At 36.8% G+C, this 15199-nt stretch overlaps 2 protein-coding genes across 2 annotated transcripts; one reads left to right on the top strand and one right to left on the bottom strand.

Moving 5' to 3' along the window:
* Positions 1-5393: 5393 nt before the first annotated feature.
* txn2 (thioredoxin 2) lies at positions 5394-10281 on the bottom strand. The gene is made up of 4 exons (XM_065278410.1): positions 10158-10281; positions 8521-8780; positions 8005-8128; positions 5394-6243 (listed from the first exon to the last, which is right to left on the bottom strand). The coding sequence occupies exons 2-4, from the start codon at positions 8778-8780 to the stop codon at positions 6127-6129; spliced, it is 501 nt and encodes a 166-aa protein (XP_065134482.1). The 5' UTR covers positions 10158-10281; the 3' UTR covers positions 5394-6126.
* A 725-nt stretch (positions 10282-11006) lies between these two features.
* LOC141281980 (uncharacterized) lies at positions 11007-14927 on the top strand. Its single transcript, XM_073814141.1, has 2 exons — positions 11007-11079; positions 13052-14927. The coding sequence occupies exon 2, from the start codon at positions 13065-13067 to the stop codon at positions 13968-13970; it is 906 nt and encodes a 301-aa protein (XP_073670242.1). The 5' UTR covers positions 11007-11079; positions 13052-13064; the 3' UTR covers positions 13971-14927.
* The last annotated feature ends 272 nt before the right edge of the window (positions 14928-15199 follow it).

Here is a 15199-nt window from a genome sequence, read left to right as displayed (position 1 = left end):
TTACAAACAACAGATTGATTCTGTCGAGTCAGAGAGCCGGAGAGAAAATCATTACAGTCAAACAAAGAGAAAGTGACAAGAAAACCAGAGCACAGGAATTCTGCTTGCGTCTTTACTTGATCACTCTATTGCCTTATATGGTCATAGAGAGAGAGAGAGCGAGAGAGAGAGAGAGAGAGAGAGAGAGAGAGAGAGAGAGAGAGAGAGAGAGAGAGAGAGAGAGAGAGAGAGAGAGAGAGAGAGAGAGAGAGAGAGAGAGAGGAGGTGTGGTTTATTGTGTTTGGGTGGATAAGGTGTAGAGTTTCTTATTGGTCACTCTTTCATCTTTTGCTCGCTCACAGTAATGCATTACACCATTCAGCACCATGTTTACCGCGGTAAAGTAACAAACTGAGTGCATGAGAAGTGACTTCCTGTGCTGTAAAAATAACATCCAAACCGTTGCTCTTCTGTACTTCAAATAAATAAATAAAAACATAAGAGACCTCGGTCAAGTTCATTGTTGATACACTGTAGGATTATAAGTAGCTCAGATGATTTATCTGTTTTGAAACTTTAGTGAAGACGTGTGTGAGATCACAATGTTCTCCTCGTGAGTTTTTATAAAGACCTCATCTGTGCCTCGTGTACACTGTGTGTTTGTCAAATCAACATGTTTTATGCTACTTTAAATTAAGAACTAAACTAAGTTAAATAAGTCAGCTCAGGTCAAACCTTAAAATAGTAGGTTGAATTGATTTGCAAAACCAAGTTGTCTTAACTTCATGCTGCATTTTGTACATAGTGTATGGTTTGGTTTTTGGGTCTTTTCAGACAGGAAGTGCTTGCGGCTGCTGTGTGATGATGTCATCTGTGGTCAGGTAATAGCAGAGTGTGATTGGTGGGCCTGGAGTTGGGCTGAATGACATCATGCAGTGGATATACATTAGGAACGACCACAGGATAAGCACAGATGTTAGAGACGGACATTAGTAAAAGTCACATCAGAGTAACTTTAGGGGATGGGGAGATAAATACGGTTTAGAAAACCACTGAAACTGATGTCTTTTTATGTGTGTGTGTGTGTGTGTGTGTGTGTGTGTGTGTGTGTGTGTGTGTGTGTGTGTGTGTGTGTGTGTGTGTGTGTGTGTGTGTGTGTGTGTGTGTGTGTGTGTGTGTGTGTGTGTGTGTGTGTGTGTGTGTGTGTGTGTGTGTGTGTGAGAGAGAGAGAGAAAGACGAAGAAAAAGAGAGAGATTATCTTACAGAGCGTGTGTGTTTTATAAGAGGTCAGAGGTTAAAGTTCAGGGGTGATACAGAACAATAACTGATGTTGAACAGACAAAAATTTACATTCTAAAAATTAAAGGTGTAGCAGAGGATTTCTCGAATTTTAGAAAAGAACCGCCTTCTCCACTTTTAAAAAAAAATTCAATTGTGCAACATTCCTGATTGACAACTAGGAGGACCAATAGTCTTGATGATCCACCCGGAAAAAGAAAATCCTCCGCAATACCTTTAAGATTTCTTAAGGTTTAAGGATTACGTTTTTTTTATTCTGACCACAACATAAAGATATAAAATCAATGCAATGGTTTCTAGTTATTAATCAAAGGCAGGAACTGTTAAAATAATACATTCTTGAATAATAGTTGATGAAACATTAATCTTTTGATCATATTAAGCTGTTCAACTCTTGAAGTTTAGCATCAACGAAATGAAATCAATGCTGTTATTGATCACTATGGTCCAAGTTGAGAAAGTTACAATGTTACACAGGACACTAGTCATGAAAATGTGACTTTTTCCATGTTTAAAGGGACAGTTCAGCCAAAAATGATATTAAACCCATGATTTACTCACCCCAAGCTGTCTGAGATCCATATGTCCCAGGCTTGTGCACAATTCAGAATTGAATTGAGAATGACTCCTGAATTCTGTTTAAATTCTTGAATTTGAATTGATGTCAAACACAGGATCTAGAATTACAATTCAAATTTGAATTAAAGGAAGCAGAATTGCAATTCAATAGAAATTCCATAGAAATTCATATACATATTATACAAGTGAAGTGAAGTGTTAAAAATGAAGCTTTCAGTATATGTCAGATATGATTGCATTACATATGCTATAAATTATATTAGTTTGAACTACTTGTACAGATTACATTAACATTAAATGTTTTCCCCCAGCAATTAATGTTAAAAAACTCTAAGTTAGATTTTTTTTGTAATTGTAATTTTGTAGAACACAATGGAACATGACTTCATTTCCCAGAATGCTTTACTTTAACCAAGTATTTCAAATGGTTGCCAAACAATTTTCCAAAGTAACTTTCCTAACACTGAATGTATGTGAGATTCTTTCTGTTGTGTGGCTGTGGAATTTCTTTGAATTGCCATGAATTTAATTCCACTTCCTGTCATTTCAATTCATTTCAAACTTTTTTGTATGGAAGTCAATTCAAATTCCAATTCATGAATTTAATGGAGGCCAATTCTGAATTGTGCACAAGCCTGATATGTACATTATTTTTCAGACAAACACATTTTCAGTTAATTTTAGAAAATGTTTTAGATCTTTTAAAATGAAACAATATGTTATTTGAACAATTTTTATAAATTAATTAGAATTTCAAGCACCACAGAAGTGCTCGTCAGAGGGAAAATTAACAGTGACACAACAAATCAATCACCAGTCACTGGTGTTACTGATCTTCACTGCTGTTACATATAAGGAAGATAACACCAGTGACAGTAAAAGTATCAAACCACATATTGTCACTCATTGTATATTCACTAAGTTTAGTAGTAAATCAGTGACACAACGCCAGGGGACCACTACTTTCATTATATTGTTTATAATATTTAAGCATAAGCATTAGCATTTTGTCTTTTAATGTAATTAACATCATATATTTGATATGGACACATTTTTGTATTTTAAATGGAAGAAAACACTGTTTTTGATCTCAAAATAAAGCTGTGTTTTTTTCTTTCAAATTAAATAAAATCTTTCACATGTGACATGATGATAAATTTTAATTCATTTAATTCTGCTACACTTAAGAATTAAGCTTTAAACCTGAAAAAAATAAAAAATAATATTTCATAAACAACTTTAAAGCAACACTATGTAGTTTCCATGTAAAAATGACTTATAGCTCCCCCATGTGGTTGAAAAGCGCAACAGTGCCTGGTATCAGACACTCTTCTGCAGGCAGGGGGAGGGGCGGGGCTGTGTTTCCTACCCTCCACCGCCACTTTCAGAGTGTGCTTGTAGCAGCTAGGAGGCTGCTCAGGTTGCAGCAACAGTACAATTTATCCAGTTAAAAGTTGTTCTATCACTGAAATAATTTTAGAGACATTATTTAAAGGTAAAAAAAATACATAGTGTTGCTTTAATATTGCTAAAGAGGTAAGGTAACACCAGTGACAAAAAGGTGTATGCAGTGTACATGCACACAAAAAATAAAAAATCATGAAGCTGTCATTTATGTGTACTTATAAATTCAAAGAGTAATCTAATAATGTGGTCTAAGTTTAAATGTTAGGAAAATAAATGAATTTGAAGACATCTTGCCATACCAAAAGTGGACGTTTCTGTAGAATGACCCCTAATCAAATGTAAAGTTACGGGGTCCATGACCTTCAAGTCCAAAAAATTTGCATCCATCCTTCACAAAAAAAAATCCAAACGGATCCATGATGATAAACAAAGGCCTTCTGAGGGTAATCCGCACCATTTTATTGTAGAAATATCCAAATTTAAAACTTTATAAACTAAAATATCTAGCTTCTGATAACGCCGCCATCTTGGACTCTTCTGTATTCAGGAGAGAGTATCGGCGTAGTGTACACACTTTTCTTAGTGACGTATGACAAATTCGGAGGGCGGGGGCACAAAGGAGCAGCACAGAAACCTCCATAAACTGCATACCCTCTCATCTTGAATGGCGGCGTTACCGAAAGCTAGTTATTTTCGTTATAAAGTTTAAAATTTGGATATTTCTACAACAAAAAGGTGTGGATTACCATCAGAAGGCCTTTGTTTGGACTCTGTAACTTTATATTTGATTAACTGAAAGATCTAAAACATTTTCTGAAAAATGATGGACATAGGCATCTCAGACAGCTTGGGGGCGAGTACATCATGGGTTTAATATCATCTAGGTGCTATAATTGGGTTCCCACTGCTTCTATCAACCTAGAAAATGTGAAAAAGATCAACCCAGTAACTTAGTTTTGGTAAACCATTCTCTGCAAGCATTGCAGGTCAGTGAAGTTTGTTTCCCCTTGTGATGTCAGAAGGGGATAATACCGCCCCCTAATCTGCACTATCCAACCCCAACACTGCCATTTAGTGCTGAGATCAGCTCATTTGCATGTTAAAGGACACACCCAAAACTGGCACATTTTTGCTCACACCTACAAAGTGTCAATTTTAACATCTTATAATAAATTATTGAGCTAGAACGGTGCTCCCCAATCCTGGTCCTCGAGCACCCCCTCCCAAAAAGTTTTAGATGTCTCCTCATTTAACACACCTGATTTAACGCACCAGCTTGTTAGGGAGGCATGGGCTGTTTCTCAATGTCAAGGAAGGATCCTCGGATGCCAGAATTTTGAGGATGCTACATCATCGACATCCATCGAAGGACTGTTCCAATGTCGAGGATCCTCGGAATTGCAACCAAGGACATAGTCCTTCGTTCGAAAAATATCCCATATACAGGAAAGGATGCATATGTGCATCCTTCGCGCTCTCAAATCACCCACAATCCTATGAAAGCACACCTTTCACTGATGTAATGATGCAATGGCGTGCACTTGCTACAGGCTAGAATGTGCACGCCATTGCATCATTTACGTGTTCTCCAAATTCTAAAGAGGATCCTCGCCTAGGAAAGACCAGTCCTGCCAATGAAGTATCCTTGAAATTGAGAAACAGCCATGTTTACCATTTCTGAAGGAGGCTGATAAATTGAATCAGGTGTTTTAAATAAGGAGACATCTAAAACTTTTTAGGAGGGGGTGCTCGAGGACCAGGATTGGAAAGAACTGAGCTAGAACTTCGCGTGTGTACTCTGAGGACACCAAAGATTTATTTGACATCTTAAGAAGTCTTGTGAAATGTCCCCTTTAATTCTAACAAACAGATAACAGATGACATAATACTCACTATTGCGACACAATGAAACATCAGAGGGTTTTTTGTTACCAAGATGAACTGGTTAGATGTCCGTATGATTCACAAGGAAGTAAATTAATATGGCAGTAATAAATAAAATGCAAATATTTAACTTGAAAACGCCTCCGGTGCAGATAAAAACTGGATCCACCTCTCTTACTGCCAATAAAACCACCAGACAATAATGTTTCATATAATCTCAGATTACTAAACATCAGCCTGCTAGTTAAATATATAGCATATTTTATTATTCATTTGAAACAAGTTGGACATATAACAGATATTATATGGGGTAAAATCTAAATAAATCCATCACCGTTGTCATGCATCCTGCTCGAAATTCACAGTCAGATCCAAAACCAAACACTTTCACATTAGTGGACATTCAGGTGTAAACGAACAGAGACACCTCATGAAGAAAACCTCTCATCCCAAAATCAAAACAAGACATTCAACTCTATTTCAAGAAAATAAAGCCTCTCTGAAGGATACTAACATGATACATAAATACTTTATTGTCATAAAAATGCGTCACTGTGCAAACTAAATGCTTCTAATAACAGGGTTTGACTCTGCATTATTTCGGGTTTAAATGTTTATGGTTGTGGTGTTCAGTGTTAGAGGAAGACCCTCGTGTGGACAGATGAGGAACTGCATAAGTATAAACTGTTACCAGCTCAATGATCATTCATGCTTGTAAAGCTGTGACAGGATGTCCAGATACACTTTACTACAGTATACCATAGTAAACTCTGTCCACTGCTTCAAACCCTACAGACAGATCAAATGAAGTAAGTAAACACACACTCACACACACAGTTTATCATAACACAAGTAAAACAGGAGAAATGAAGACATTCCTGGTCACAGGTGTGTGAATGTGTGAAATATTGAATGAAAGTGAGTTTGTGTACAGTCTGAGATGGGTGTGGTCAAGAGAGGAGCAGTGACTGACAGCATCACTGTCCAATCAGTTTCTCTACAAAAGAATCCAGCTGGTCTTCATCTTTGATGCCTACAAACTGGTCGATGACATCACCACCCCTCATCGCTATGACCGTGGGAACAGCCGACACCTACAACACATAGGGAATATTAAGCCTCCTAAAATAATCCGAGAGGATCTTACTAACACTAACACCTGGACTGAGTTAAAGATATGGTTGACTGAAAAATGAAAATGTCTGCATCATTCACTCACTCTTAAATCTGTATTCTGCTAAACACAAATGAAAATATATTTTAAAAAAAAGTAAATAACCAAACAGATCTGGGGCACCATTCACTTCTATAGTATTATTGTTTTTCTCCTATGGAAGTGAATGGTGCCCCAAACACAAACATTCTTCAAAATGTCTTTTAATTTGTGTTTAGCATAACTATATTACTACATTATAGCAGATGAGCTTATTTTTCCCTATTTTTTTGGGCTGAATAGTTTCCTGAACATTCAGTGCATCCCTCATTTTTAACTCTTTCCCCACCAGCGTTTTTAAGAAAAAGCTGCCAGCCAGCGCTAACATTTTTTAGGATTTTCACAAAAGTCAAAATCCTTCCAGAACTTTTTTTCTTTAATTATATAAACATACAATATATCAAATAAAAGAACAGACCATCTGCTTTCAAACTAAAAATCATTTCATCCTACCTTTATTTTTGCTGCAAAAAGCTGAGATAATTTGATTTTTGTTAGAGATCAGGGTAGGGTTGCACCATTAGTTCGTAAATTCTTACTTAAACTGGGAAGTAAAGTCCAAACTAGAGGCTTAGTAACTTCTTGATAGTTTATAAATAACTCTTTACTTTATTCGGTTGCACCATTTGTTCTTAAGGCAAAACTTAGCTAGTAGGTTGTAACCTCTCCGTAAAGTAATGAGTTGTTGCATAGAATGACGTCTATTTTTCTTAAACCAAATCACACACAAGTCTTTTAATAGGTAAACAGGAAATAGTCTGAACAGCGCATAATTTCAAACTTGACTGGCCTAAACTGAAAGTTAAAAAAAGACGTTAAAGCATACGTTAGCGAACTCAAAACATTACACTTTTAATTGAAAATATCTATCCCACACATGGAGAAAAAATTTAAATCTTATTTTAATTGATGGAAACACAGAAAAAACATTTCTTGAAAAGTCATTGACGAACTTGCGGCTCTTCATAATCAATTACGAGTTTATCGATGTTATCTAATCTAGGGGTGCGTTTCCCAAAAGCATCGTTGCTAACTAAGTTAGCAACTTTGTTGGTTGCAATACAATTTCCCATTGCCAGCCAACTAAGTTGCTAACAGGTTAGCAAAGATGCTTTTGGGAAACGCACCCCTGGCTGACATCTTATTCCAACCGTTATTCAGGGACAGAGGGTTCCGTAAATATTTGGTTACAACGTATTGTTACTTTTAAACTAAGTTTAATGGTGCTACGCAAAAACAATTAGTAGTGCTTAAGTTGTAACTTAGTGTCCATTTACATCGTAACTAGGCTACGTTGTAACTTACGCACAGCCGGTGCAACCGGCCCCTAATTCAGAGCGATGATCAAAACATACACAGAGTTTTTACTGTTTTTGGATCAGTGGATGCTTCAGTGTTTTATAAGTTGTGTAAGAGTGACACCTAGTGGATAATAGCGGAAATATGCATTGTCGTAAAAACTCGTCATTGGCAGCGAAGTGTTTTCTCTTAATTGACATGATAACTGCTCAAAATGGCTGGGAAAGAGTTAAACAGTTGTGTTATATTTATTGACTGCTCTGCACAGATCAGAATGAATGAGTGAAAGAATGAATGATGGGTAATAATGTGTTTTGGGCGGGAGTGTTGTGTTGTCTCGTACCCCGTATTCAATAGCAAGATCTGTGTGTTCATCAATGTCAACTTTAGCCATGGTGACTCGACCCTTCTGTTTAGCAATTGCCTTTTCCAATCGCGGTCCTAAAATCTTACAGGGGCCACACCACCTACAACACAAACACACACAATACAGATGAAAAAACACACATCAGGACAAATACTGATCAGTATTCAGTCATTATATTACACTGTGACATATGAATATATTTAATACTGATGAGAAATGTAGACATTTTGTTAACAAAGCCACTGTGTGTAGACTCTGGATGTTTATAAACCCCTGAATAAACTTGCATAATTATAACAAGAATTGTTGTTGTCTAAAATGTATATGACTTCCTTATGTGTAATCACGTTTTTTTATTTAGATTAAAGATGAAGGATAAATGAAAGATGACAAAGTATACAAAATAGAAATATCACATTTAAAAAGTCTTAACAGGTCTGAAGATTGACTTAAACAAGTGTACATTGATGTGAAGTGATGTGCTGTACGTACTGTGCATGGAAATCTACGAGCACCGGCAGGTCACTGTTAATGACTCTGTCAGTGAAGTCTTCCTGATCCTGGACATTAAATGACACATGTCTGCTGAGCGAGAGAGGACGCTGGAGTGAGCGTGTCAGGAATGGTTGTACGGCAGGAGATGCGGTCAGAGATGAAGAGTATGATGAAGAGGATGAGACGGTGACAGGCAGACGACAGAAACCTCTCACTGACACAGAACAAAGTCTCCGCATGAGAAGCCTGGAAGCCATCTGTAAAAACAGAAAGTTATTTATTACATAAGAGGATCAAGTGTTGCTTTAGGAGCTTAAAGAGATTTTCACTGACTCTCTAGTACTGAACCTTAACAAGCATTACAGATTTACTCATAAATATCTACCTATCAATAATCACTTTACTCACAGTTACTTGCTTTAGTCATTAATACTTCAGTTTCCTTCACAGACTGATCGATTGGCTTTATAAGACCTTATGTTATTATATGATCAGGAGGAGTCAGGGATTACTTTTGTGTTGCTTGTTTGAACTCTCAGAGTCATGGCACCTAAAGCTTGCGTTTAGGACTGCATAATGATTAATCGCAACTAATCATTTGCAAAATAAAAGTTATTGTTCATATATGTGTGTGTACTGCGTATAATAATTCTTTATACATAAATACACAGACATTTGCAGTGTGTTTATATACAGGCATGTGTATATACATTGTTATATTTATATATAATTTATATTGTATATATAAATATGAATATAAATATATCTTTCTTACATATACACATCCATGTGTGTGTACAGATTTTTACATAATTATTATACACAGTACACACACATATATGATGTAAACAAAACTTTTATTCTGCAAACAATTAGTTGCAATTAATCGTTAGGCATGGGCCGGTTACCGGTTTCAAGGTAACATTTAAGTGTTATTGGCAATACCGCAACACCGTGGTATTTTTGCTTACAGGTATCATACCGGCCCATGCCTAATGCAGCCCTATTTGCATTATATGGATCACAAAGAACCACTTTAATTTCTTTCACCCTTTTAATTGTCTACATCATTTTCTGCTATTATTTATTCTTCATTAATTCAACTTTTATTTCCACAGGCTGTAACACACCACTTGTTGAATAATAATGTTGTAGAAGAAGGTAAGCATTTTATATCGCACACTTCATGCACAAGAGATTAAGTGAATTCAGACAGAGTGCTTTCAGATAATAAAGATCAAAAGTGTTATATGAACACACACATTCATCAGTGGTGGGCGTCACGTGTCTAAATATGATGTTTGTTTCTATTAAACCCTTAAATTTTTTTTACCATGGTTTAATTATATTATCATATTTTTGACGGACTGACTATCATTTGTAATATCCTTAATCTTTTACAAATACCATTCTTAAACTATAGTTAATGTAGTAAAACCTTAGTTAAATTTCGTAAAGGATCTGCTGTTGTTTTTAACCTCAATGTGACTTTGAATGTCTGTGATGTCACGTGCGCGTTTAATTGCGTACTGTCAGTTACTAAACACAAACGTGACACAATTTAGGTTCAATGTTCCTGGTTTATTTGCGTTATTAAGCGAGTTATCAATAAAATAATTAAATTAAAGTCCTACCGTGAGATTCTGGAGTCGTCTGGTCACACGGACCACTTACGCACTTCCGCTCACGTGGACACACTTGTACGTCACAGTGACGCGGTGCGGCGCGGAGAGGAAGTGCAGCTTTACTTGATCAACTACAAGATACTGTAAAATAAATTTGAGTAAACGAAGTTAAAACAAAAATGTAATTTTAAATGTAAATTAATAAAAAAATATTTTGATAATAATTCTTTTGGCCAATTGTCATTTATTAAGCTAGTTTATACCAATCAAAATTGTTAGTCTTTACATTAAAATTGTAAGATCGCACTGACATGATGCGATACTCTCATCCGGTAAAGCTTAACATCATTTTGCTCTTTCTTATTCTTATTAAATTATACATGTAGCATTATGAACTTCATATTCATTGAGAAACTAAATGGAATATTTTTTGTTTTAAATATATTTGTCAGTCTGCATGCAAAAATAAGAAACTAATAAATACAAAAGAGTTTATAAGATTGATATAAAACATATATCTTAAAATTAGTAACCACACACAGAACCCAAAATAGATTCATATAAATTATAATGAATATATAAAAGTTAATGGACATAGATAACATGAATTTAAACAAGTGTGTGAATATAAATCATAAAGCCCAGGGCTGGTCAGAGCTTCAGCCTTTTACTCCTTTCATAATTGATGGACAGGCAGATATGAAAGCGATGAACTGAGCAGCTTTATACTGCTGAGGGGCATGAGATGAAAGAGAGAGAGAGAGATGAAATGAATGTGAAATAGAGAGAGAGAGACAGATTGAGCGAGCACTATAAAGAAAGACAAACAGTAGAGATGTGAATCAGTCAGTGAAAGATTGATGATTGGTCTCTCTGGACTCCATGGCAACAGATGCTGATGTGTGTCTGATAACAGATGAAGCGGCAGTCTGTAAGTGAATCTTCATGTGTTTTTGTGGGTTTAATTTCATCATCAGATAAATGTTGGTTTGTGGATTTTCTCTTTCTAATCTATGTGGTGAGAGTCTCTTTAATCAGCCTTTCATTCATTCATATTTTTCTCCTTTAAATGGTTCCGCTGTTGTTTTAATGATCAGTTCATTCACAGATAAAGTACAGCTGTGTTACACTGATGCTACATTTTGAGAACATTTTGTGTTTTATGTTGACTTAAAGGATTATTTCACTTTCATAAAAAAAAAGAAATCTGATTATCACCCCCATGTCATCCAAGATGTTTATGTCTTTCTTTGTTCAGTCGAGAAGAAATTCAGTTTAATGAAGGATTTTTCTCCATAAAGTGGACCTCAACAGTTTACAGTTTTTAATGCAGCTTCAAAGGACTCTAAATGATCGTAACCAAGGCATAAGGGTCTTATCTAGCAAAACCATTAGCATTTTCACCAAGAAAAAGTACTTTTAAAGGGGTCATAGCGTGAAAATCAGACTTTTTCCATGTTTAAGTGCTATAATTGGGAATCTAGAAAATGTGAAAAAGATCAACCCAGTAACTTTGTTTGGGTAAGCCATTTTCTGCAAGCATGTGAAAAATTAGGTTGTTCAGATTTTGCCTGTTTTGTGAGGTAGGTAGCAAGGCGAATTACAATAATACCACCCCTTAATCTGCACTATCCAACCACAACACTGCCATTTAGTACAGAGAGAAAGAGGAAGAAAAAAAGGAATTGACAGCACAATTAGGTTTCAATTACAACAAACCACCATTATGGTGATCAGTGTTTGCATTTCATCCGCTCATTTGCATTTTAAAGGACACACCTAAAAACGGCACACTTTTGCTCAGGCCTACAAAGTGGCAATTTTAACATGCTGTAAATAATTATCTGTATGGTATTTTGAGCTAAAACTTCACTTACGCACTCTGGGGACACCAAAGATTTATTTAACACCTTAAAAAAATCTTATAATATGACCCCTTTAAACCAGAACTTCTCATGTTGCACTAGTCGTGTGATGCGCCAGCGCGACTTTACATACTGCGTAATCACGTTGAAAGGTCATGTGTTAAATATGTGAAACTCACATTTGTGGACCTTTTTAAACACTAAACTTACACAAAGACATTAATTATTATAATTTCACATACAACATCATCTAAACGATCCTCTTTCTCCACATTTGTAAACACTGGTGCGATAGTTTTGCAAACATCATCACACTGGTGCTTCACACGGCTAGTTCAAACAAGAAGTTGTTGGAATTTTTTTTTTATGACCCTTTTGTCTCATTTGTGATAATTTATAGTCCTTTGAAGCTGTATTAAAACTGTAAACTGTTGAGGTCCACTAAAGTCCACTAGATGGAGAAAAATCCTGGAATGTTTTCCTCAAAAAAGTTAATTTCTTCTTGACTGAACAATGAAAGACATAAACATCTTAGATGATGAGTCAGATTTTTTATGAAAGTGGAGTAATCCTTTATAATGTGATGCCCAGCCGATGCCTGACCAACGACCACCGGCAGAACCACCTTAATTCGCTTACCCGTTTCATATCCCTATCGTGTTTATACATATATATATATAGAAAAAGAGGAATTCAATCTCTCTCGAGGTTTTTCTCCTCCTAGGAGTTTTCCCACAGGGTTTTTCTCCTAGGGGTTTTTTTCATTCCCTGGAGAGTCAGCTAACATTGGCTTAACTTAGCACTTTACTGTATAGGTTACATTATTACTACGCTCGCTTGTACGTTTAATTCTTAGCCGCTGTATTCTGCTTCTTACATTATCTATCGATTATTCTGTGTTTTCCCTTACATCTATTCATATAAAGCTGCTTTGAAACAATTAACAATTGTGAAAAGCGCTATATAAATAAAATTTAATTTAATTGAATGTTTTGTGTGTGGTATAAGTTTATTTTTTTGGCATTTCTGTATATTCAGATTCAAGCCCATCATGGAAACCCCTAACCGTCTGAGGACCACAAAAGTCAAAAAGCATCATCCAATTACTCTTGGGCCCGCTCCGCTCTTCCGTACGGTGGGCCTGACGGGTCTGTCTGCTAGTTTACCTCCTCACCGTCGGCTGCGAACGGTCGTACACAAGACCCTTAACACATCCACTGCTTCGTGTCAATCCGATGACCAGTGGACGCGACGTCCCAGCCGCTGGTTTTCATCAGATTCTACTGTGAGTAGAGGACCAAGAATTCATCAACCTCACACAAACTCACTCTCTGTCTTAACTGGACAAACCGAAACACAAGAGAAACGTCTGCCCAATGTAGGTGTCAAAAAAATTTCCTCAATTTCTCAAAAACAAATAAGTCCTAGAACTCAGAGAGTCAAAGATAAAGAGATGTTCATAAATAAACACCCACTTATGGTCAACGTTTCACACTGGGATTACAGCGGAAAGCAAAAGACTCGAAACACGTCTCCTGTAAGACAGAAAGAGTGGGGGGAATATATGTTTGAAGAAGTGTGGAGAGGAGAAAGCCAGAAGTTTAGAAGGACGAGGACTAAAAGAATAAACAGAGATGAAGTATTTGAAGTATCTGATATCAGCCAGCGGATACAAGGTTTAGAAATAACAGACACTCAGACAGAAACACACAAACATCCCATGGGGTTTAAGCCAAGGGGGCGTGGCAACAGGGCGGTGCCTTTAGGGAAAGAGGAGGGGCAAACAAGGAGAGACCGACGCCCACACTTCCTCCCACCCATAACTCAAAGTGACTGTCTGCTTAATGTCCCTCTGGTCCTTCCAGATAATTCACCTCCTCCATCACCCTGCTCTCAATCAGACATCCTCTTCTTCCCGCTGTCTGTTCCTCTTCCAACCTTTCCCTCTGAGACATGAGACAGACGATTGACCTTTGAACCCTGAGAGAATCTCAGTATGACAAAGAGTTTGAACAGTTAACAGTATGACCAACAGGTGGCATGTGTGACAGATCTTATAACAAACTGATCTCAAGCAAATGACTCTGAATTAGCTACAGAAACAACAAAACACAACAGCAATGAGTGAAAAAATTCTCAGAACAATTGATTTGACGGGGACATATCATGAAAATCTGACTTTTTCCACGTTAAGTGCTATAATTGGGTCCCCAGCGCTTCTATCAACCTAGAAAACATGATAAAGATCAACCCAGTAACTTAGTTTTGGAAAACCATTCTCTGCAAACATGTGAAAAAATACTGTAGGTCATTGAAATGTGGCTCCTCTTGTGATGTCACAAGGGGATCTTATTATAATAATACCGCCCCTTAATCTGCGCTATCCAGCCATGGCACTGCCATTTAGTGCAGAGAGAGAGAGAGAGAAAGAAAAAAATATTAACAGCATAATTGAGTTTCAATTTCAACAAACCACCATTATGGTGATCAGTGTTTGCATTAGCAGGGGCTCATTTGCATTTTAAAGGACACACACAAAAACGGCTTCTTGCTCAAACAAGCTAAAACTTCACATATGTACTCTGGAGACACCAAAGATTAATTTTATATCTTAAAAAGTCTTGTGAAATGTCCCCTCTAAAAGATTTCCGATGTACTGCTATATTGTTTGTTTTTTCTGTGTAATATCTCTGATGGAGTTGTCATTGCTGTGTGTTTCCAGTAGAGGACGCTGTGTTGTTGTTGTTGTACAGATGTTATGAACAGAGGTGTGTTGTGTCTGTTAAACACACAGCTTCAGTTCAGAGGTGTTTCATGTGTTTACGTTGCTCTCTGACTCACGCTCGCTCTCACCTGCCAAACAAACACAGGCACGGAAATAACGCAGATTTCTGGGATTTTTGTGGGGTACCGGTGGAAAGAAGGGCGGGAGGCAGAACAAGGCGTCTCTCTGTCGCACCCTCTGCTGAAGTGTGTGTGCTGGGGTAAACAGATGCAAAGGTTGGGAATAGTAGGTCACTACGGAGGGTGTGACGATCTTAAATGAGAAAGAAGGTTTGGGTTTTCTGTTTTGATGTTAAAGCTGTCAGTGATGTTCAGATGCTGGTAGCCATGACCCCAAGCTTCTTTCATTAGTAGTATAAGATGAGTTAATAAGCATCACTATCACTGATGCTCATATTAGGA

The sequence above is a fragment of the Paramisgurnus dabryanus genome, chromosome 3 (assembly GCF_030506205.2).
Source record: "Paramisgurnus dabryanus chromosome 3, PD_genome_1.1, whole genome shotgun sequence".
NCBI lineage: Eukaryota > Metazoa > Chordata > Actinopteri > Cypriniformes > Cobitidae > Paramisgurnus > Paramisgurnus dabryanus.
Note: the sequence above shows the minus strand (reverse complement) of the source record. Positions and strands in the feature narration are given on the sequence as shown.

Excerpts from the sequence above, each read along its gene's own strand:
- LOC141281980 (XM_073814141.1), top strand. The coding sequence starts at position 13,065 with ATGGAAACCCCTAACCGTCTGAGGACCACAAAAGTCAAAAAGCATCAT.
- txn2 (XM_065278410.1), bottom strand. The coding sequence starts at position 8,780 with ATGGCTTCCAGGCTTCTCATGCGGAGACTTTGTTCTGTGTCAGTGAGA. Across the intron at positions 8,129-8,520 it reads CTCGTAGATTTCCATGCACA|GTGGTGTGGCCCCTGTAAGA; the intron begins GTACGTACAGCA and ends TTTGTGTTGTAG. Across the intron at positions 6,244-8,004 it reads ATCTTGCTATTGAATACGGG|GTGTCGGCTGTTCCCACGGT; the intron begins GTACGAGACAAC and ends TATGTGTTGTAG.